General features: G+C 47.0%; 1 protein-coding gene across 4 annotated transcripts in view; it reads right to left on the reverse strand.

Annotated features, from left to right (window-relative positions):
- The window catches only part of znf423 (zinc finger protein 423), a 130,718-nt gene that overhangs the window by 7,018 nt on the left and 98,994 nt on the right, over positions 1–24,706 (reverse strand). For 3 of the 4 annotated variants that reach the window (XM_085461087.1, XM_085461086.1, XM_085461085.1), the window contains 2 exons: positions 13,668–13,799; positions 6,586–6,701 (listed from right to left, as the gene is read on the reverse strand). In XM_085461087.1, the coding sequence (XP_085317213.1) occupies positions 6,586–6,701; positions 13,668–13,799 (248 nt within the window). The remainder of the gene's footprint in view (positions 1–6,585; positions 6,702–13,667; positions 13,800–24,706) is intronic. The other variant, XM_085461088.1, reaches the window with a different exon arrangement.

Consider the following 24,706-nt stretch of genomic DNA (forward strand, 5'->3'; position numbering starts at 1 on the left):
CCAACACATGCATGGAGGTGCAGTGTGTTTGCGAGTGCCTGTATCTGCCACAGTGTGTTTTGGCAGAGCTGCTACAGCACAACACTACAGTGCCTCTTCTGTTCTATGACACATTGCTGCTGTTTACCTGTCTCTCACACACACACACACACACACACACACACACACACACACACACACACACACACACACACACACACCAAATGACAGGAACCTGGTCCAAGCTGTTAGGACCCCTCCAGGCGTTGGCTCACATAGTGTCCGTTGTATTTGTCGCTCCACTTCATGTGCATCCATTTGTTTATCGCACCACATCAAAGTGACTTCGTGGTGGTGACTACGGCCTCTGTGACTGCTGCTGCCGATGCCTTCGACTGTTTTATGATTTTACATTCGTGAAAGCATAAATGGGAACGCGTACAGGTGTGCCCTCACCCCCTCATGGACCCCCTGGCTGTAGCTCAGGTAGCAGAGCAGGTCAGCCACTCATCAGAAGGTCGGTGGTTCGATCCCAGGCTGCCTCCTGACTGCATGCCAAATATCCTTGGGCAAGATACTAACCCCATGTTTGCCTACTGGTGGTGGTCAGAGGGCCCGGTGGCGCCAGTGTCCGGCAGCCTCGCCTCTGTCAGTGCGCCCCAGGGCAGCTGTGGCTACAATGTAGCTTGCCATCACCAGTGTGTGAATGTGTGTGTGAATGGGTGAATGACTGAATGTAGTGTGAAGCGCTTTGGGGTCCTTAAGGACTAGAAAAGCGCTATACAAATGCAGGCCATTTACATTTTACTATTTATCCTTCTATGTAAATGCAACATGAACAAAACGTGCTTTGCGTGTGTGTAACGGTGAAGACTGCACAAAGTTCCTACAGTGTTAACAGCCACAGACACAATTTGGATTGAATTTTTCCTGGGGGGCGGTGACCAGAACATTTTTCTGACTTTCCTTTTAAAATATTTCTGTTGACATATTTAAGCTGCTTCTGCTTCAACCTTTAAACTGCTATAAATGAAAACGCCTTTTATTCAGAATATTGTAGCGCTCGAAGCATCAGTGATGGCTGAGGTCGTATCAGCAGACGTGTTACTGTAATCAGCTGCTTCTGTCTCTCCGTGTCTGTCTCCGTGTCTCTGTCTCTCTCTCTGTCTCTGTGTCTCTGTCTCCGTGTTTCTGTCTCTCCGTGTCTCTGTCTCTCCGTGTTTCTGTCTCCGTGTCTCTGTCTCCGTGTCTCTGTCTCTCCGTGTCTCTGTCTCCGTGTTTCTGTCTCTCCGTGTCTCTGTCTCTCCGTGTTTCTGTCTCCGTGTCTCTGTCTCCGTGTCTCTGTCTCTCCGTGTTTCTGTCTCCGTGTCTCTGTCTCCGTGTTTCTGTCTCTCCGTGTCTCTGTCTCTCCGTGTTTCTGTCTCCGTGTCTCTGTCTCCGTGTCTCTGTCTCTCCGTGTCTCTGTCTCCGTGTCTCTGTCTCTCCGTGTCTCTGTCTCTCCGTGTCTCTGTCTCTCCGTGTCTGTCTCCGTGTCTCTGTCTCCGTGTTTCTGTCTCTCCGTCTCTGTCTCCGTGTTTCTGTCTCTCCGTGTCTCTGTCTCTCCGTCTCTGTCTCCGTGTTTCTGTCTCTCCGTGTCTCTGTCTCTCCGTGTCTCTGTCTCTCCGTCTCTGTCTCCGTGTCTCTGTCTCTCTCTCTGTCTCCGTGTTTCTGTCTCTCCGTGTCTCTGTCTCTCCGTCTCTGTCTCCGTGTTTCTGTCTCTCCGTGTCTCTGTCTCTCTCTCTGTCTCTGTGTCTCTGTCTCTGTGTCTCTGTCTCCGTGTTTCTGTCTCTCCGTGTCTCTGTCTCTCCGTGTCTCTCTGTCTCCGTGTCTCTCTGTCTCCGTGTCTCTGTCTCTCCGTGTCTCTGTCTCCGTGTCTCTGTCTCTCCGTGTCTCTGTCTCTCCGTGTCTCTGTCTCTCCGTGTCTGTCTCCGTGTCTCTGTCTCCGTGTTTCTGTCTCTCCGTGTCTCTGTCTCTCCGTCTCTGTCTCCGTGTTTCTGTCTCTCCGTGTCTCTGTCTCTCCGTCTCTGTCTCCGTGTTTCTGTCTCTCCGTGTCTCTGTCTCTCCGTGTCTCTGTCTCTCCGTGTCTCTGTCTCCGTGTTTCTGTCTCTCCGTGTCTCTGTCTCTCCGTGTCTCTGTCTCTCTCTCTGTCTCCGTGTTTCTGTCTCTCCGTGTCTCTGTCTCTCCGTCTCTGTCTCCGTGTTTCTGTCTCTCCGTGTCTCAGTCTCTCCGTGTCTCTGTCTCTCTCTCTGTCTCTGTGTCTCTGTCTCTGTGTCTCTGTCTCCGTGTTTCTGTCTCTCCGTGTCTCTGTCTCTCCGTGTCTCTCTGTCTCCGTGTCTCTGTCTCTCCGTGTCTCTGTCTCTCCGTGTCTCTGTCTCTCTCTGTCTCTGTGTCTCTGTCTCTCTCTGTCTCTGTCTCTCCGTGTCTCTGTCTCTCCGTGTCTCAGTGTCTCTCTGTCTCTGTCTCTCTGTCTCCGTGTCTCTGTCTCTGTCTCCGTGTCTCTGTCTCCGTGTCTCTCTGTCTCTGTCTCTCTGTGTCTCCACCTCTCTCTTCGGTTTTGAATCACTTTTTCTTTCTGTGTCTTCTCCCTGCTGAACAACAACAAGTCTGGGGATTCAGGGACATCACTGTGTGTGTGTGTGTCTGTGCGCGTGTTTGTGTGTGTGTGTGTGTGTGTGTGTGTGTGTGTGTGTGTGCGCGTGCGCGTGTGTTTGTGTGTGTGTGTGCGCGTGTTTGTGTGCGCGTGTGTGTGTGTGTGTGCGCGTGTTTGTGTGTGTGTGTGTGTGTGTTTGTGTGTGTGTGTGCGCGTGTGTGTGCGTGTGTGTGTGTGTGCGCGTGTTTGTGTGTGTGTGTGTGTGTGTGTGCGCGTGTTTGTGTGTGTGTGCATGTCCCAGGTCCCCATTCTAATAACACAGTCTCCCAGTGAGCAGTGGGGCAGCTGAGTACGCTCCCCTGGAACGCCACAGGGATCTACGGATCAAATTCACACACATACACGCACACACACACACACGGACACACACACGCACACACACACACACCCTATTGCCAGTTCAGCCACATCCACACCTTTCCATAATTCAGTCAGAGCGAGACAGTGAGGCTCTCAGATTCACACAAACACAAAGATAACATTATTCACAGACAGACTGCTAAACACAGCTCATTCCACATTGTGCTCTAATACCAGCAGCAGGCAGTGAACACGTCTCCCACCATATTCTTTGCTTTGCATTAACTACCAGGAGCACAGCTTTTTTCATTAGTTTTGCTGTGAGGGCATAGATTTACATATTTTCTACTTTCTAGGTAGCCTCAACATGCAGCACTTGATGAGGAGCTGCACCGATGTCTTCATGCTGCTGTACTCAATAATATCATTGCACTATATATGTGTATATATGTGTATAGAAACCAACACACACGCAAAAGGACCCCCCCCATCCATCTTTCTATTCATCTGACCAGCGATTCACCCATCCAGCAGTGTTTAAATATTTACTAGAGCTAAAGGAAATGATGTTGCAAAACAGATGAGGGGAGAAAAGTGGGTGATTTAAACAAAACGAGGGGGAGAAAGAAGCATGGAGGGCAGACGCTGCAGTCTAGCACCCCCTGGAGGCTGAAGACGAATGTGACGATCAAGATGACTATCGGGGAACGAGGGAGGGAGCCAGAGCTGAAACAGAGCTGAACGACTGTTTAGAAACATCCACAAGAGGGAAATACAGTCTTCAGGATTCATGCGACTACCGTACATAATGTACATATTTGGATGGAGATGAAATACTGGAAATAACGCAGGCTAAAACCCAGTATAAGCTACGTTTGGTAGTTTTTAAGAATGTACATCTATTAGAGGAGTGAATGTAAGTCAGCCTTTTAACACAGATACAGTGATGCTAATTAGTGAGAAAAAAAGGAGCAAAGCAGGAAAAGAAAGAAAGAAAACAGAGAATGAGAAAGTCGTCTGTGAAGTCTGGGAGTAAAGGCAGAGAGATCCAGAAGGGCCTCACTGATCAGGGCCACAGCATTTTTTATTTACACACCCACAGACACACCAAAACATCTCTTATTTACCAGCTTACGTCTGCACTATTTATGGGGCGCTGGGGAGAGGCACAGAAGAGAGGAAGAGAGGAGAGGGGCTAAAATATGCATAGGGGCTGGTTCTTCTGGGACGGCGGCGGGGAGTCAGAGCGAGGGAGGAAGACGGGAAGGGAGAACGAAAAGATTTGAGTCTGTATGTGTCAGAGACAGAAGGATGTGAGCGATGGAGGAAGCCAGAACTTTGTATGCAAAGAGAGAGACGGAGAGAGGGGCTGAAGGAGTCAGAAGGGAGAGAGGATGATGCAGCGGCGTGTCCGTGCTGCAATTACCCTTGGGGTGCAACTGTGTGTGCACGTGTGTGCACGTGTGCGCAAACAGAGAGTGACATCATATGGCCCCTCGGAGGGGCTCAAAGAGGCCAAAGCCTTTGCTAGCCGGCCAACCAGCCTTCTTCATCCATCCATACCTCATTAAAACACGCACGCATACACACAAATGACATCTATTCCACTTACTCTCTCAGTTCCACGTGCGCACGCACACAGCTAGCAGTGGCATTAACCTCCATGCTTGTAGCTCTCCATCTCCCCCAGTCAGCCTTTCTGTCTAGCCCACTTAGAGAGACCTCCCATGGGGCAGTGGAGCTGTGGCAGGTCAGGCTCGGGCTTTTCACACACACATACTCACACACACTTGGGTCAGGACCAAAGAGTAACAAGATGGATTTAGCACCAGTGCAACAGCCAAAGAGGAGGAAGGAGAAGGAGCTGGGAAAAGCTCAGCGAAGGTGATGAAGCAGACACCTTCTATGATCCATGTTGGAGCTCGATATGAGGCGAAGTGATGAGGCGAGATTAAACAGGAAACGAGTCTGAACTAAAAACGGGCTAAAATATTCATTTTAAATACGAGCATTGTAACGCGTTCTTCTTCTTCTTGTAACACCATGAAATTATGAGCAGGAAATGTTAAACACAAACATGTTCATGAGTTTAGCATGGAAGCGTCTGCCCGCGGCGCCTCCACACAACCAAACAACAATCGTGTCAATTCATCACTGTGAAGATCCTGTGACCTGGTCAGACGGCAGGAGAGAAATCATCTGGTATAAGTGTGTGTGTGTGTGTGTGTGTGTGTGTGTGTGTGTGTGTGCGTGTGTGTGTGTGCGTGTGTGTGCGTGCAGAGAACGAGGGAGGTGTGTGCGTGTGCGTGCGTGTGTGTGTGTGCGTGTAGAGAACGAGGGAGGTGCGTGCGCGTGTGCGTGCGTGCGTGCGTGTGTGTGTGTGTGTGTGTGTGTGCGTGCGTACAGAGAACGAGGGAGGTGTGTGCGTGTGTGTGCGTGTAGAGAACGAGGGAGGTGTGTGCGTGTGTGTGCGTGCGTGCGCGTGTGTGTGCGTGCGTGTGTGTGCGTGCAGAGAACGAGGGAGGTGTGTGCGTGTGTGTGCGTGCGTGCGCGTGTGTGTGCGTGCGTGTGTGTGCGTGTGCGTGCAGAGAACGAGGGAGGTGTGTGCGGTGCCTGTGTGGACATTAACCGACAGGGTCCAGCAGTCACCCTGCTGTTAAATGGACTGGCCAGCCATATGCCCACCACCACTGGCCTTATATCATTGCCATTTTGTGTGTGTGTATGTGTGTGTATGTGTGTGTATGTGTGTGCGTGCGCAGGGTAGCTGGGCCTTGCCCAAACTCAAATAATCATGATTACAAAATGTTTTCTTTTTGTTTTTATGTGGCTGACTCTCTCAGTTATCGATGAAGCCAGCACATCAACATAATACATATGTTACTGCTTTTTTGACCGATCAAACGTTAGCTGTGTCATTCTGAGGGGACGGCCAATAAAGATGTAATATATGAAACAGAGAAACAGGAAATAGCACCAAGCAGACGTGTGATGGTGCTTCTGCAGGTTTTATGGAGACACACTGACCCACAAACAAAAATGAATTAAAACTGTAAATATTTAGTATTTTACGTGGGATTAAATCCTGTGTACGTCTCACGTACAGATCCGTCGATGTCACGATGTTTCACCGCTAACAGTAGCCATGTTTGACTTCTCAGCTGCCAAAGGCTTCAAGAAATGGACGATGACAGGAAGGTTTACATCATCACAGACCTGGCCACAGCTGGTCCAGGACCCACTCTGGGGTGACTTATATCCACTCATCTCTTTCACACACACACTCAGTGCGTCTGGACCCTAAAAACACGAAGCATGCCAGAAGCCTGCCGGGCCTCATGAGGAAAGATGGAAAAAGAGGGACAGAAGAACAGGAACTATGTGAAAGAGGAGATGTGACAGGACATACTGAAGTTAGTGGATGTTGAGGAACACTGAAAAGCGTTTGCCTTGTTTCGGATATTTGCGGATTACACCTTCTTGTACAGTTGCACAAAGTTCATTCACTACAGTGTGCTGCAGCAACGTCTGCACTATTCTAATAATTTACCTGGAGCAGTACACAGATGGGAAAATTAGGTCAATGTCAACACAGAGATAGAACGAGGGTGTCCTACCTGTAGTTCTGTCTGGAAAAAGAACTTCTGTGGACACTGGGAACAGTCGTAGATCTTGTCTTCCTGACCGTGGACAGCAAAAATGTGTTGCTGGAGCTTGTTGGCCTGCACAAACACTGAGAGAAGAAGAAACACAGAGCAGGTTAAACAGTGTTTATTAGATGAGGTCCTCGTGTGTGAATCGATTCTAGAGGCTTCCTCGGTTCTGTCTGACCGGGTGGGGGACGGAGCAGTCGGCCTGCACCTGAAGGATAGAGAGCAGTCCTCTGAGGACGCCAGCGCGCACATCCTGGACAGAGACGACAGACTAGAGTGAAAGACGTTGTCCCCTAATCATGGGATTTTTGGGGAGCCGTTTTGTGTAAGTGCTGACCTGACTGTCATGTATTTGGCTCCATCTGTTTTGCTTCTATTAAGGACATCAAGGACAGCCCAGCCTCTCGCTGATGCCGAAGACACTCGCTGAGTTTGGCTGACAGTATAAAAAAAGAGTCAGTGGAAGGATAAACTTCAAAGCTGTTGTAATATGTGCTCGTCTCTCTTCAGGTTGTTACATAATAAATGTACATGCTGCCCATCACCTGAGGCAGTTACTTCTGCACGACAGTAAACCTTGTTTGTTCGTGTTTTTCACGATGTTCACATCTGGGCTTGTGTGGAATTTCATGCTGCCTTGACTGATGAGAGCTTTGGATGAGAAAGGACCCACAGGTGGTCTCATACAAAGGCTTCCCACCAGCCATGATGCATCTCAAGTAGGGCTGGGCCATATCATACCATTCACGGTAATACCGGTGTAATTTTGGCAACGATAGAAAAATGAAATATCGCGATAGAATATGGGTAAAACGCGCATGCGCAGTGCCTTTGTTTTCATACGCACATGTCGGAAAAAGCATGGCGGCGAAAGCAAATCGTTGAATGAAACGATGAACCTGAACTGGTTTGTAAAAATGCTGCAGCTTCACTGGTGTGGAACTGGTTTGGCTTTCGTCCGTCAGATACACAACAAAGCACTATTTTTGGTAGCGCATGCTAGCGGGCCGTCGTTATTACCGTGTTGTTTGGAAAATATGGCGCACTTAAAATCAATCCTTTGATTTTTCTGAAAGTCGACAGAGCCCCTTATAACCCCGTGTGCCTTATGTATGAACTCTGGTCGTGTTTACTGACCTGGAAACGATTTTATGTGCACGGCGCTCGAAAATCTGTCAGATGTTTCAGTACGACTTTGCTGAGCTACGAAGCCGCACCGCTTGATGGATTTTCGGAGCATTACGGCTATCGTAGGCGGAGCCTCGCGGAGTGATACGTACTGTGCTTCAACATAATATTACTGTACTGTGTGTGTATAACCTCTTTTTAAGTGTTGTGGATATTATACATGGTTATGCTGAGGATGTGTCGGCCAGTTTCCACTGGAAACGCCTTTTGGTTAAACTGTCAACGAGGAATTTGCATTTGCACTAATAAAGTTGTAAAAGTATTTTTTAATTATATCGTCAGTTATATCGTAACTTTAAAATGCACATAAAAACAGCTGCTTGTTTAAGTGAAAATACATTGATGTGTTTTTTTTTTCACTAATAAAGTTGTGGAGTCGTAAAGTATTTTGTCTCGTGTCAATTATATCGTCAGTTATATCGTTATCACAAATTTTCAAATGTATATGGTTAGGGTTGCCAACCGTCCCTTAAAATACGGAATCGTCCCGTATTTAGAAACAAAAGTACACGTCCCGTATTGAGCTAATAAGGGACGCACTTTGTCCCGTAATACAGTGAGAATCAAAAGTAGTCTATAAATGTTTATGGAATTAACGCTTTGTTTGAAAACATAATTCCCAGCCCCTCTCCTGCTTTGTGACCAATGAGCTGACAGCACACTTATGACAATTCGAGTATGACAATTCAGATTATCTCATTGGTCGAGGAAAGGTCGCTTACGGAGAAAATACCGGAAGACAACAGATGACCACAACAAGAAGCATGGCCAACAGGGAAACAAACGCCGACACTGCGGTGCAAGTCTCGGACGACAGTAAACCTAAAGCTGGGCAAACACTGTGCGATTTTTTCAGTCACGTTATTCAGCTCCTGCTCAAACTGCACGATTGACTCGCAGGGGTTAGAAGTTGGTAGGTCACGATGTACTCTCACACTATACGACCCGATGCTCTGATGCGACCTGAGTGCTCACACTGTGCCTCCATAACATGAAGGTTATAACAGAAATTCTGTCGCTCGCTCTCCCTCCGTCTTTCACTCACACAGACACACCACCACCACCATCAACTTTGCTAAATTGCTAATGAAAAACATTGATCAGCTGTGATTGAGCAGCAGTGTAGATCCAACTATTTTCATGGTTGTTGTGGTCGTGATAATTTTGTGAGGCCACATCGAAAAGGCTCGGATGAGCTTTCCAAAGTTCTACAGGTTGTGCCTCCATCGCTTGTGTCCAGATCACACGCTGCACAGCCGTGCTGCTCCGTCTTTTTCACTGACATTTGTGTTTGCGCGTGCGCAGTGTGAGAAACTGCGGTGACACCCTCACGACCAAGCGATTGATGATCGGGAGCTGGTCGTGAGGTGTTAATCGCTTCTCGTTACACCACATATACTACACGATGCACGACGCAGTATATGTGGGGCAGGAGACTGCAGGAGTCCAGCATTATGCTGGGCTTACACTGTGCGATTTTTGGCCCATTTTGAGCCGATTTTTGAGTCGTGCGATCGGCCCGATTTTGGCCTTCATCGTGCGTCGTGCATCGTGTAGTATACGTGGGGTAACGAGAAGCGATTAACACCTCACGACCAGCTCCCGATCATCAATCGCTTGGTCGTGAGGGTGTCACCGCAGTTTCTCACACTGCGCACGCGCAAACACAAATGTCAGTGAAAAAGACGGAGCAGCACGGCTGTGCAGCGTGTGATCTGGACACAAGCGATGGAGGCACAACCTGTAGAACTTTGGAAAGCTCATCCGAGCCTTTTCGATGTGGCCTCACAAAATTATCACGACCACAACAACCATGAAAATAATTGGATCTACACTGCTGCTCAATCACAGCTGCCTGATCATGTTTTTCATTAGCAATTTAGCAAAGTTGATGGTGGTGGTGTGTCTGTGTGAGTGAAAGACGGAGAGGGAGAGCGACAGAATTTCTGTTATAACCTTCATTTTATGGACGCACAGTGTGACTCAGGTTGCATCAGAGCATCGGGCCGTATAGTGTGAGACTCTGCATCGTGACCTATGAACTTCTAACCCCTGCGAGTCAATCGTGCAGTTTGAGCAGGAGCTGAATCGCGCGACAGAAAAAAATCGCACAGTGTCTGCCCAGCTTAAGCCCAGCATTAGAGCAGCAATGTTTGTTCCCCTCAGAGAAAGGGAAGAATGGGAAAAGGAAAACACCTGGCTGGAAAAAGTTAATATGGGCATGTGCAGTGAATATCAGCGCTATGTGGCCAGAAGTGTGATAATATAATTTGTTTTGTGTAATAAACAACTGCAAGGATAGATGATTACAACAAATAGATGACTAATACATAAAAGTAATACATAGATGAATAATGATGATGAGTTAAGTTGCGTAATCATGGGAACAAGTGGGTTTACAAACAGGAGCAGCTGATTAGCTTTAGAAAAGCTGAAATAATACCTCAACTGAAGCCAATTGTACTAAATGCACTAAATGTGCACTGTTACAAGAATATTTTTCTTTCTATTGTTTTCTATTAATTTAAGTTAAGCATGACAGGCTTCTGTTTAAGAAAGAGACCTGTTTTACTGTGTTAATGTTGTCATTTTGAGCTAAAAATAAATGGCTAAATGATCATTTGTTTCCCATATGGTCATATCACAAAGAATATGCATCTGCTTAAATCAACTTCAAGTCAAATGGTTAAAAATAATTTCACACACAAAAAAAGAGCTAGAAAATTCACCACAGTGGGAAGGGTGAAGACAACTGGGTCGCCCGGCCCTGGCCACGAGGTGTCCCTTATTTATTTTTCGGGGAGTTGGCAACCCTAATGGTGATAAATATTTTTGGTCATATCGCCCTGCTCTCAATCATCCAGGTGAGTAAATCCCAAAAGGTTGATCGAATTGATCTGGACGTAGCGTTTTCAGTGTCACTCGACAGGTGACCAACATGTCCTTACAAACAGCACATGTGCACAGTGATTCAGCGAGTTTCAGTCATTGTGCACATGTGCTGCTTAAAAGGAAACGTTGGTCATCTGGATGATGAAGAAACGTTTCTCCCACTGGTAACGTCCGGATGAACAGGATCATCCTTTTACGATTCCCATCAGTCAGTTAACGTATGCAACCAAACAGAAGTCCAGCTGCCTTCTAATTAACTGGTTAGGATTAACCAGTGATTACTGGGACTCAAAGATATCTCACCACTGATGGCAGTGACCTGAAGGGGAAGTCCAGCTACGTGTGGGTAAGGTGTCAAATTCAGGCTGTATTACTAAACTTTACACGTCGGCCTAGTCGTGACTCAGGGCACTCAAAGTTGTCCTACATGATGATGTTTTGGGAGAGTAAGAATCAAAACTGACACTTAGCATACACTATAAATACTAGAGATGGACCGATCCGATATTACGTATCGGTATCGGTCCGATACTGACCTAAATTACTGGATCGGATATTGGAGAAAAATAAAAAATGTAATCGATCCATTAAATATCAGGAAAGCACCTCACAAAACTGGCAACACGCCGTAACTCACCTCAGAACGTTAGCACGTCGGAGCAGTATGCATCACGTGATAGAGCGGCTGTGGCATGCGGGACCTGTCGGTGGTCTGGATAGCATGTGGAGCTTCGCTAGCAACCCCGCATTTCATCTCCGACAAAGTTATCCCGAGAGAAGTAAAGCAAGTGTGTAAGTCCATCTCTGAATGTTTGTAAAGCATTCCTGCGTTAAGCTTAACAAACGATATATGGAGCGACTGCCTCTCCTTGCTGCGACTTCAATCATGAAACTGCTTAATGATCAGCTGATCAGCTTTTCTGTCGCGAGTCCCTCTGGTTTGTTTTTGGCCCACTTTGCACCAGAAAGAGGAAACCAGCGGCTGAACAACAGCAGCACGTTTAAGCTTGATCAGCTGTTGTTAGAATGTATTTAATATTACTTTCTACACCAGGATCTTTTTCTACGTAGCTGACGCTGGTAACTGTGCAGGGGCGGATCTAGCAAAGTTTAGCCAGGGGGGCCGATAGGGCATGAACAGGGAAAAGGGGGCACAAAGACATACTTTTCTTTCTTATTCTCATTTAAAATGTCGAGCTTTTAATAAATAATTATCTGACACCCAAAGTTTTAATCTGATGTAAAATGAATAAAAGTCCATTATTGTATATAGTGACTATTAAGTCTAATATATATACCCTAGTAAGCTATAGTACTTTTTCCTTTGGGAAGGTACCATCTGTGCAGTCTGCAGTTCTGTTGAAGAAAGATGTTGAATCTATTTAATATTTCTTGAAAAATAATTGATTTCTGTGCATTTTTTTTCACACTGCATCAAATTAAGGTTGATTACGTCGATTAAGCATCATGAGGTGGAGCGTGAGGGGTGGTTCCCTATTTTTTATTTATTTATTTTTGTTGTTGCTGGGAGTTGGAACCCTATTAGTTAGGTTGCTTAATATTTACGCTAAGTACTCTTTAAAATACCAGAATAGGGAGGATGGTGTAGGTTTAAGTTTATTAGATTGATCAGTATTGCTGAACTATGAAATATTTTTTTTGCATACAGGTATAACAGAATAGCTTTAGTGTAGTTGTTGTTTTAAACTTGAGTATGAACTTATACAAAATGCAGCAAGATATTAAAAAACAGTTTTGTTGATTAAAAAACACTATATCGGATTCATATCGGTATCGGCAGATATCCAAATTTATGATATCGGTATCGGACATAAAAAAGTGGTATCGTGCCATCTCTAATAAATACCCCCCCAACCACAGTCAAATACATCCAAAGCCAATGAAGGTTGACTGGAAAGGATGGAACATATAAGACGGAGTAAAGCAGTAGAAGGAACGAGAGAAAACAGGAAGCGCTGTCCTCAGAGACCGTGTGCTATTTATCAATAAATTATCTCTCCTTTTTTTAACTTCCGCGCCGTCTCACACACTTTTTTCCTTCTTTCTCTTCCCTTTGTTTCAGTAAACTTTTGGTTTTCGCTGTGAGTGTGTATGTGTTGAATTATTAAGCCTCCCCACAGGAGTGGTGCCCATCTTACTAATTCATAAGCCACCAAGGAATAGAGTTAAAGTTTAAAGCGTTTGTGTGTACCTGGGGGGTAGGCACACAACACAAGACAAACTCAACAACCGAGAGAGGGAAAGAGAGCAACGGAGAGCCAGGCACAGAGAGGGAGATGGAACGAGAAGAAGCAAAAGCAAAGGTGCTGACTTAGTTTCTCCTAAAATAGGTGCTGAATGAGAGTGTGAACACCGCAGGCCTAATGTGGTCATCCAGCATTTTGTTTCTGCCCTCCAGTGTATTGCAAAGGCTGAAAGTACTCCATATTTGGAGACATTACTGTGTTCACATCTGCACACACACACTTCTGGTAGGGGCTTCTTTAGCTGCGGCGCCCTGCTGCGGGATCACTCCCACAGTTTGAAATGTTAAAACAATGAATATTGCAAAATCTGAAATGCCAAAGCCGTTCCAGCACATTTACTGAGCGCGACGCAGAGAGAGACAGCTCTGAGCCGCAGCAGGTACAGCAGCTGATAAGGATGATTCAAGTGCAGATATTAACTTTACCAGGCTGAGCACACCCCTTTGGCTTTCAGACGGTTTTATTTAGCACACAATAAAACACAAAACAGCGAGGACATTTTTCTTTTCGCCATTGCTGATGGCGAAGCATCTGTACAAGCACAGCTGTAAATCTTCACCAACACGAAGAACAACAGTCACCTGTCGTGTACGTCATCAAACTGATGACGTTTAAAATCAAAGCAGACTTTGGACACAAGAGAAAAGGACTCGTCTGTGCTCTCGTCCTTGAAGGTAAATGTGTGAGTTTGCCTCTCACCTGTGAAGCAGACGGGACACTTGAAGGTACCTCCCATGCCTTCGAAGCTGTGCTCTATCAGGTGGCAAAGCAGCTTGGCAGGTGAATCAAACATCTGGTTACACAGCTTGCACTCATGATTGATGCCTTCCTCTGCAAATAGGAGACAGACACGCGTGTGGAGGCCGGATTAGACGACATAACACGGGAACACATGACATGATATCAGAATATTCATACAACATGCACGGTGGATGTTTTCTGTGTGCTCTGTCAGATATGCACACAATGGCTTTAGACTGTTTACCATTCCAGTATTTATAACAAGGAATTTATAATAAGTAATATCAGCGAAATGATGGGAGGCTGTAGTTTGAGCAGAATTGAAAGGACAATGTACGGAAAACTGAACTGAGAGACATTATCCTGCTCACGCTCCGAGAAGAACCAAAATCTTTCCCAGCTGGTAATTGCCTGTCTTCCCCATCGGGTTTGGGGATGATCTACCCCTCCTACAGCTATCCCTTGCCTCCCTCTGTCCTCATTATCTGTCCTTCCCCACTGCAGTCACTCATCCATCCCTCACTCACCCATTCCTTCCTCTGTGTCCCCCTTCGTCTCTCTTGGTCCATCACTCTCTGATTAATTGGTACGGTTTCCAATTCGCACTCCGTGCGACTTATTTTCACGTACAGTATTCGGATTTCCTGTGTAAGACTTGGTCACGCCTTACATTTTGTATCAAATTCAAATTAAGATTGATCGGTTTGTGACAGCCGCTAACGGTGCTCCATAGCTCATCACAGCAGCACTGTAGTATAGATGAGAGATAAGGAGCTCGCTGCGTAAACATAAAGAGTTCTGAACGGAGATTAAATGTAAATATCATCGAGCTTCATCACACGAGCAGACGTCATCAGCCTTCGTCCTCTCTAAGGATCATAGCAGTGTTACTGCGTCTATTTTAAGATGGCGTGAGTGACATCACAACACCCACGGTGAAAGGTGGGCGTGCACCCCTTGACGATCTGGTCTCCTGCCCGTTGTCCTTATCACCATTGTACCACACAGGACAGACGCCCCAGTCGCCCACACACACACAAGCACACCAGAGGCCCGCCCTGCCCGGAGACATCAGATGGCGTCTTCTGTGGGGCAATCTGTGACCTCCTGAGGAACCGCACACACGTACACACAAACATGCGAACGCACAGAGCGCGCGATCTGTGTCTTTTCCCTCGTTTGTCACTTATCTCGTGTCCTGTAAGTGCAAACGTCCACACACACACACCGACACGGCAAAAGAGTCTGTGGAAGTTCAGCGTCAGAGCTGCAGGGGATCGCAAGGTTAATAACGTCTTCAATCACACATCCATGACACCCATACTGACTAATACACACAAACATGCACACACAGATTCCTATCTCTCTGTGCCTCAAAGGCCGACACGAGGGTGCCCTAATCCCGTCTCAATAGCCACGGGGGAGAGTGTGTGTGTGTGTGTGTGTGTGCGCCACATGGGCTTATGTGAATGAGATGGTATGCTCCGTGGACCCCAAACATCCCCGTTCCCCCGCACACACACAAACCTCAAAGGCTGCTGGGTTGTGTGGGGCGCCAGAGTGTCCGAGACACACTGAGACAGATAGAGGTTCATTATCATTTACTAGGAGATTGAACCAGCAGGAGAGAGTCACACGGAGCGAGGCGCACAGAGAGAGAGAGGCGTGTGCGGCTCTACCAGCTGAATCAATCGTCACATTTTCATTATTTCCTTAAAAGGACGCCTTTATTTAACAATGCATCATTTCAGCTGTACAGAAGGTGATACGGAGGCAGAGGGCCAACGCTGTAAGTAATGCCTACGCGTCAGTGAGCTCAGCATGTGTGCGCTTGTGTGCACGTGCGCGCTTGTGTGCATGTGTATTGGGGGGCTCTGTCGAAGCCACTTTAAAGCTCGTGTCCTCAGTGGGGACAAAGCTCTCTTCAGAAGTCGCCTCGCACTCTCCCACGCTGCCAGGATCAGAGGGAGCGGTCAAACATCAGCCACCCTCTCATGTACACAATGATGAGTCCAACATCAGCGCTGCTCCAGGTTATTGTGCAGTTGTTGCAGTTACACAAACTCACATCGTTGCACAAATCAAGCAAAGTCGTTATGTTTCTGTCGAGTTGACAGGTGGGTGGGGAATTTCTTTTTAATCTAAGGCATCAACCAGGGTTGTAAAACGCATTATTCCCTCATGATGTGATCATCTTCTTTTCTGGATTTAGCCAATAACGCTCGTATTTTATCAGCCAGTAAAAAGGACTGTTTGATTCGATGAGCACAGATGACGTCAACAAAAACAGAATTACAAAAGAAACCTTTGAAGCTAATTATTGGTCAATCAAATGTAGGGAGGGTGAAAAACAGGGGCCAAAAAATACGAAACTAGAGAAAGAGAGGGCGGCAAAACGCACAAAGAGAGAGAACTGAGGGGAAACAGTGAGGTGCAGAGAGATAATTGGGCTGTCCGGCACAAGGGCATGGAGAGAGGCCTCCATCGCCCGTGTGTGTGTCCCATGAAAGAGTTCTTTTTTCTGACAAATACATTGTTTTGATCAGTGTGTGTGTGGGGACCACTGTCTCTGTGTGCTGTCCCCCTCTGAGACACAGTCCGTGTGTGAGTGTATGTGACCCATAGTGAGATGACAGAGTCATAGAGCATCCTGCCGCTACGCTTTGTCTCACAGAGTGCATTTGATCCACCACCGCACACACACGCACACACAGACACACAACCCTGGGAGGCCTGTGCTGGGACAGAGAACACAGGGGAGAGCGGGATGAGAGGGAGAGAGGCAGGGTGAAGGTTAGGACTCTGAGTTTGTTACCACCCAACACAAAATTAACTTTTCTCTGCTTTTTAAATGCACATCAAAGCAAATCTATGCTTTCAACGGTAAACCAGTTATTGGTGGAACATTTAATCGCACTCTTTAAATAAATGTCATGCTGCTATACTGTCATTTAGAAATGTGCGTTGTCGAACATGTATTCTGCCATGTGTCAGGAGCTCTGTCTCCTGTCTGTAATCGTACATTTATCTAACAGCATTCGATTAGCATATCAGACAGACAGAAGGACAGAAAGACAGCACAGCTACAGCGTGATCACACACGAGACAACGCTGGAACCGCGCACACAACAGCTGCTAAAGTTTCGCCTCAAAGAGGAAATATTAGCAAGCGAGCAAACAGTGTGAGTGCAGTATGTGTGGATGGGCAGAAGGCAGCAACAAGGAGGGACACAAGTCCAAACTGCAGCCACACTCATCATTACAATTCCTCCAACACAACCTCCCCACTGCTCGTGTTCTCCCTCAGTCTCATTGTGTTGTTACCCACCTCTCTCTCTCTCTCAGCTAATTGACGAGAGGAGAAGGACCAGGTGGCATCATACCCGTCACACACACACGCACGCACACACACACACACACACACACGCGCACGCACGGACGCACGCACGCACGCACGCACACACACACACACGCGCACACACACATAAATGAGCTCCTTGGTTTGTGTTGGGGGGTGACTCCCTAAGGCGCTGCCTCTCCTCTCACATGCTGCACACAGCTACGTGCATACACAAATATCTTAACCCTTTCTTAGTCTCGGCTGGGGACTCCTGTGGGTGCCCGGCCCCCACACCTTGCACCGTCCCCTCCCTCTCTCTGTGAATAGCTGCTGGGGGTCTCTGGGGTATCTACCTTCCATTACTGGCCTTCCCCGTTCCTGTCAACCCCCCCATCCCCAAACTATATGAATGTGGATGTGTGTGTGAGAGCAGTAAATTGTGTGTGTGTGTTTGGTCCCTGGTGGTGTAAAGGCCGTAAACCAAGCCAGGCGACTGATGGGGAGGACGGCAAGAGAGAGGCAGCGAGATAAAGGGAAGGAAGGCTGTGGAGAGGAAAGGAGAGATGACGGGACGGACGGGGATAGAGCAACAGAGGCGTCGGGAGAAAGAAGAGAGCAGTGGACGGAAGGAGGAGGAGGAGGAGTATGCACCTCTCTGGGGGGCTCGCTCAAGGTGTGTTTCCATGGCAACCAGGGGCAGGGGGGGGCGATGCGCGGGGTGTGAGCTTGACCCATTGGTAGTGTGGGGGCTGGAGAATACACACATGCACACACACTCGTAGAAACACACAACCTGCTGCAGTGCTGGAGGGGTCCCAAGAGTGCCCCCACCTTTACTCACCCTCTCTCTCATACACACAAACACACACACAGAGGAAGAATGCTGCAGTGCTGAGGTCCCGCGAGTACACAACACCCACACACAGTCTCCCTCCCTCCCTCCTCTCATCTTCCATTTTCCCTGTTTCCATCACTCTCTCTGTGAGGTAACTGTTAATATTTTCATCATTTGTTTACTCCTCATCTGACTCTGTGGATTTTTTACATACTGCTGAATGAAGATGGGATGCTGAGCTACAACGCCCGATCTGTGCATTTAAACACATCCAGTCTGCTTTCAAACGTTTGAAGGCACCATCTCTCACAAACGCGTGATGGAGACGGTAAAAGTGCCCGGCGCAGTGTCTGCGCGCCTTTGGTAGTTGGGCTTCCTAGTCCCTGTTCATCAAAGCCAAGCTGCTCCTGAAAGGTTAAAGTTCAGACAACGAGTAGCACAAACCACCCGCCATAACCACACACACACACGTCTGGTTTGCTATCCTCGTGGGGTCCTCCCATTGACATAATGCTTTCCCTAGCCCCTTACCCTAACCATCAAAAATGAGTGGCTAACCCTCACCCAATTGTAATCTTGACACTAAAACCACATTTGAGTGTGAAAAATGTCTTCAACCCTGTGGGGACCTGAAGGCTGGTCCCCACCAAGATAGGGAAACCAGTGTACACACACACACACACAGTAGCCTGTTAGCCTAATGCAGATACATCATGATTTGGTTATTACCTTTCAGTTCTATGGATTCATTCATGGTGTCTGCAGGTGTACTGTGGGGTTGATGGTGACAGTGGGCTGTGGGCAGAAACACTCAACTCTCACCTTTTTGACAGACACATAAAGAGGAAACAAAAGAAAGGAGTGATGCTCTTTAAGTGCAACATGGGCCCAACTTTGGGCTTTTTTGGAAGTAAGGGCGCACTGGAATTTATGAACTACTCGTCTTTATACAAGAGAGAGTTTATACAAGAGAACAGGTAACAGCTCAACGCTTTACGTGAGACAAAGATGAATGGATGGTTATCCTCGTCCCTCCTTCTGCTCCTTCGCTCTGGACACGGTCAGACCCCGCAATCACCGTTTTCAGCAAAAACACTCGTTCTCACACATTAATACACAAACACAAGCAGACAGACGTATTATTGGCAGACGGGAGCAGCATATGGCGATGACCAGTTTGTGCCCAAATTGAGCATATTTGTGTAGTGCAAAAGTGCATGTGTGTCTTGGAAGGAGACTGTGTGCATAATGTGCGTGTGTGTGTTTGTGTATAGCAGCTTGGATTTTCCCTATCAGATTACATAACAGTAGGAAGCTGGAGCGCTCGGTCCTGCCGAAGCCAAGAGCCTTCTCGCTAACACACACTCGCATGTGCGTAGATTTCCACAGACACGCACACAGAGCGTACGTCGCTGCCGTCTCACTGGTTGTGGGTTATTAAGGGATACAGTTACATTATGAACGCATGACTTTATTAGCGTCTGCTAAGCTGCGCTCATATGTTTTTGTAGCAATAAGAAAATGAAAGGTTTTTGTACTCGTGAAAAACGTGATTTTTTTACTGAATGAATTTTTTAAAGTTGTCTGTTTCGCGTCATAAAAGGTCTCAAATATTTGAATCTTAATGCTTAAAATAAAAGTAAAGGAATGCAAAGAAGTGAGTGACACCAGCTGCACTACGAGATGCACGTCGCACTGAAGCAGCGGCTTCTTTGTTGCTCGTGAGAGGAGATGTTAAAGCAGCGCTTTGATACTGAAACCCTGCACAGGGTTACAGACACGCCAGCAGACGACGCTCAGCGTCATCTGGAGAGCACTTGACTGTAACAACAAGCAGCTGACATGTAAGTCTTTGTATTAGCATATGTAATTAGACTTTAATTAATATTCAGGAGAGGTGCACACATCATCGCTCCGGCCTTGGAATCATTGCTCAGGACTTTCACAGGAAAACAGGGAATTACCGCTTTCTCCAATAAGCACACAGAAAGCTAGTAACACACACACACACACACAGACTCACACACACAGACTCTCACACACACACACACGCACGCACACACACACGCACCTCTTTTTAGCTCGTTAGCAGGGATGAGAGTAATGAATGCAGAGTATATTTGTGTTTAGAATCTTAATTGAAAGCTTGAAAGTGGCCAAGAGGGAATAAGCCTAATCACTGTGTGTGAATAAACCATCAACACACACACACGCACAGACGCACACACACGCCTGCCACTCCCTTGGACAACATTTAAAAGTGAAGTACCTGTCATTCTCCAGTCGTCCATTCTACCCTCACTCCTCCTGCTTTTTCCACGCTCGCTCCGTTCTCCCATCTGTTTACATATGTAAAACACAACTACAGCCCCCTGGATGCACATCGTCAGTGTGTGTGTGTTAATCTGTTTGTGTTTTGATGCTAGTTAAAGCTATAGCAGACATCCACAAGGACTTATAAAGGAGTTTATTGTGGGTTAGGGCACGTCCTTAATTAATTACTGGTATTTTTATTTTTTCTGCAGGTGTTTTTTATTCAGTCGCAGCCTTTGCTGGAATATTGTGAGCGTGTGATCCACATCTCATGGAAAAGAATCCATTTACAGCACGCAGGCAAAGTGAGTGACCTGTGAGAAAGGCCGGCTGTGGGTCGGACCGCACAGCGCAGGTCTCAGGTAAATATCTGAAAGGCACGTTTAGATTAGAAAACACACACACGCACAATCATCAGTCTTCACAGGTTAAAAAGCATGTCTGTATCCAAGGCTAATCACCAAGGCAACTGTAATCAAGGCTCTGATCTAGTTGTCAAGGTGATGGAGAGAGGGTCACCCCTGACCGTCTTTTCTCTGAATGACTCTGTTTTTCAAACTGCTATTGATTTATATAGACACGGATATTAGAGTTTAAAATCCACGGCTGTGCGTGTGTTACGCAGAGAGAGACGACAACGCCACAACGACGCAAAATGACGGCAAGTGCGATGGTTAAAAATTCAATAACCGCCCATTTTTGGGGGGAAATCTAAAAGAAATGTGTGACTGTGTTTACCTACCCACATCTAATCCTATCCTGCTGTTTAGTGGTGTGTGTGTGTGTGTGTGTGTGTGTGTGTGTGTGTGTGTGTGTGTGTTTCTTTAATCTGTGCTCCCAGGGGAAGTCAGGGGGAGCTAGTAGGCTTATCCTCGCTGCATCTCTGCATCCAAATACCACTAAAAAGCTCAACTCCATTCCACAACAACTAAATTAACACACACTCACATACACACACACACAGACACACACACTCACACAAAACAGCAGAAGAAAGCCTGCGAGACATACTTAGTATTCCTTTAACCAAGACTCCCCTGCATGCTCCTCCTCTGCACACATGCTGAATGTGATGTTTAATAACGCAGTTATTACAGGATCGAACCGAGAGCTTTCTCAAACTTTCACACAGAACATCAGCGTCCATGACTGCTGTGGATCGTCCACACGTGATTTTTACTGTAAAAAAACTGACAGAGAAAGGAGAAAGAAGAAGGAGGAGGAGGAGAGGAGCCAATAAGAGCTCACAGCAGGATGCTAATAATGCAGCTCCAGCTGTTCCAGTTAACCTGCAAACTGCCCATCTGGACCCAGAGAGGCAGACAGGAAACTGTACGGAGACACACACTGATGTATGGTGAGACACAGGCAGAGAGTGCAGGGCAGCCTGTGAGATATCAAACAAAAAGCTGAAAAATACAGGCTTCTCACAAGGATGTGGTTTTTATGCCGTTTTATATTAAAACACAATCACTGAGTGATGGAAAAGACTGAAGAGGACGGAGGCAGAGGGAGAGCGAGCCGCTACATCATCAGCTGTACGGGCTGGACGAGCGGGCGTGGACACAGGAACACAAACACACACACGCGCCGTAAGAGTGACCTTGGTCTCGCCTATCTGTCCTCGCCCCCTGCCCTGGCCAGCTAAATCCCCCACCGAGCCACCCTGCCTGTCTCTTTTACACACACAATCACACACACACACCACAGTGCCATACTCGGTCGTGCCAAACTGAACCACGCTGTGCTTACAGGAAAAAAAATAAAAATAAAACAGAGACAGACATGAAGATGGAGGAGAGCGAGGCTAAAGAGTAGAAAAGAAAAGGAGAGCGATGGAGTCCAGCTTTCTTTATTATTGATTCCAAAAACTCTCACACACCAAAATACGCTCAACTTTAACACAAGACGCGCAGCCAGCCAACTCTAACCTTCCCTAAAGCACAAATGTATCGCCCACACACACACGCACACATAGCATGCTAATGAAGACACTAAATCACTACCAGGTCATGTGTGGAAAAGCCTGCCAGATACCTGCATCCATGGCTAGAGACCTCCCTCAGCCACACACTGTGCGTGTGTGTGTGTGTGTGTGTGTGTGGGTGTGAGAGTGTGTGTGTGTGTGTGTGTGTGTGTGTGTGTGTGTGTGTGTGGGTGTAAGAGTGTGTGGGTGGTTGAGCAGCAGAGATTGAGGATGCCTGTTGGCTGTAAACATGACTGGTACTCGAAAACAGAGCAAACACTGAAGAGGCAGAAAAACTACTAAACAGCAGCACGAACAGTGGAAGGCGAGCTGCGGATGGACAAGGAAGGAAGGAAGGAAGGAAGGAAGGAAGGAAGTCAGAGTGGGTCGAAGAAGGAGAACGGCGCTCATCTTTTTCCTTTTGCACTTGTATTTCTTATTTTGAGGCAAAATGATCAAACCCCAGAGGTTCGCACCCAGGAGGTTTGTTCATTGTTCACCAGTAATTCAACACAGAAGGCTTCATCTTCGGCACAGCTCAGTGTAGCAGCAGCTCTACAGCCTTCATCCTACACCGCTAACATGAAAGCTCTGCACTGCTGCCGGTGCCTCGTATCGGTGTGTACCCAGGCTCCCTAAGAACAGCTAATCAAGGCAACGCTTTAGTGAAAAGACGTCTCCAGCTGGGTGGATCAGGTAATGATCACCTTACCAGAAGCACAATCACCCCTGAATCATCAGCATCAGCACGGTCACCTCTATAAAGGAACAAGCAGGTGAGTGGCTGCCTGCTCTGAGTGAGCGAGGTTGCGTGACCTTGTGAGATTAAGCAGCAGTGTAATCTGATTATGTCCAATTACTCTTGAGTTATTTTGTCTCCGAGGGCTACGGTATGGATAATAAAGAGACGCTGGGCTGATTTCCTGTCAGAGGCTTCGTTTGACGGCCAAGAATGACACAAAGAAAGAACAAATGTTTGTTAGTCGCTGTGCTGAGTCACCGAGATCAGGTGGAAACTCGCAGATGAATTATTCATCAAAGGAACGGAGATGAGCCGTGACGCCGCACATCTGCATCCGAGTTTAAAAATGACATCGTTCGAAAGCAGCGAATATCGTGGTGCCGGTCCGAGACTAAGGTTCTCTTTCTTTTACATCTTCACAACATCAGAGACGAGGCGGAGACGCCACAGAGAGCCAAACTGCTGCTACTGACCTACGAGCACAAGAACGCGTGAGGAAGAGTTGAAGAACGTACCCACGCAACAGTGCAGACGAAACACTTCTTTATATGCATGAAGATATTTGGTGGATTCGTCTCCCTAACACACACACATATATATATACACACTATTATGATAGTGAACTCTAGTATAGCGTAAATAATCCTGTTAAATAATACAAATAATAACTTGTTTATGCTTTCAGACAGAAACACGAGCACAAACACACACTCCTCACTTCTGTCAGCCTCAAATACAAACAAATAAATAAATGAACACAATGTTATTAATTATTCTGAGGCAGGAATCAAATATAAATGTGTCTGGAGATTTGTGTGTGTGTGTGTGTGTGTGTGTGTGTGTGTGTGTGTGTGTGTGTGTGTGTGTGTGTGTGTGTGTGCTTCTAAACAGACTCCCCAAAGATCAGCAGAGAGGCATACCAGCAGAGCAACAGACAGAAGAAACAATGCAGAAACACATCGAGAGGCAGATGTTGGCCATGTACGAAGGAAGGACGTGTACATCGTCTGTGGGCGTTACTGCAGAAAATAGGATTTAAATAGCGTGTTCTCTGCAGCCCTTTGACTATGCAAAGGTCCCCATCAGTTTGACAGCAGCTCTGTTCTGCACAAACAGCACAGTAGATGTTCATGTCGAGCTTTAAATCGCCGACAGCAGAAACTGACTCGTACAGCTAATAACCATAAAGAAAGCTGATCCAGGCTACGTGACGGCACAATCTGGATTAAAAATTCAGACACACACACAAGTGCTCAGCTAAAAACACTCTAGCAGTCTATTTAAGAGAGTTCACATGCAGAGCAGAGCCACTGCTGGGGCTCATCGGCTCTGCCTCTCAGTCACACAAACGCTCACATCGTCGCACGCATCCGACACGCTGCCGCTCCGCCTCTCTGTCGAGGCTTCGCGTTATATCGTTAATTACACTTGACACCGCTTCTTGTGCGTTTTATATGTGTGTGTCTACGATGTGTCCCCAGAGGCTCGAGGGGGGAAAGCGAGGTTCAAAGACCCCCCGCCACAAAGCTAAATCAATATTAATACATGCTCACGCACTTCCAACAAAGAGATGTCAGCGTGGTGGTTAGAGGGCATTGTTTCACCGTCTCTGCGGTGCTCTCCTTGCTTCTATCGCACCGTCTCTTCGTCGCTCTCTCCTCTTTGGATGCAGCAGAGCTACACAATGATGCTGCTCCCATCAGCTCAGTGTTGTGTAGAGAAAGCAAACAGACGCCTTCCTGGAAGTGACGGGTAAGAAGTACACGAACACTTCGTCTCCCAACCTCGGCATGCTCATCTA

This window comes from Copadichromis virginalis, linkage group LG7 (assembly GCF_057382275.1).
Source record: "Copadichromis virginalis isolate Kocher_CV1m ecotype Utaka linkage group LG7, C_Virginalis_male_GT1.1, whole genome shotgun sequence".
In the NCBI taxonomy this organism is placed as follows: Eukaryota; Metazoa; Chordata; class Actinopteri; order Cichliformes; family Cichlidae; genus Copadichromis; species Copadichromis virginalis.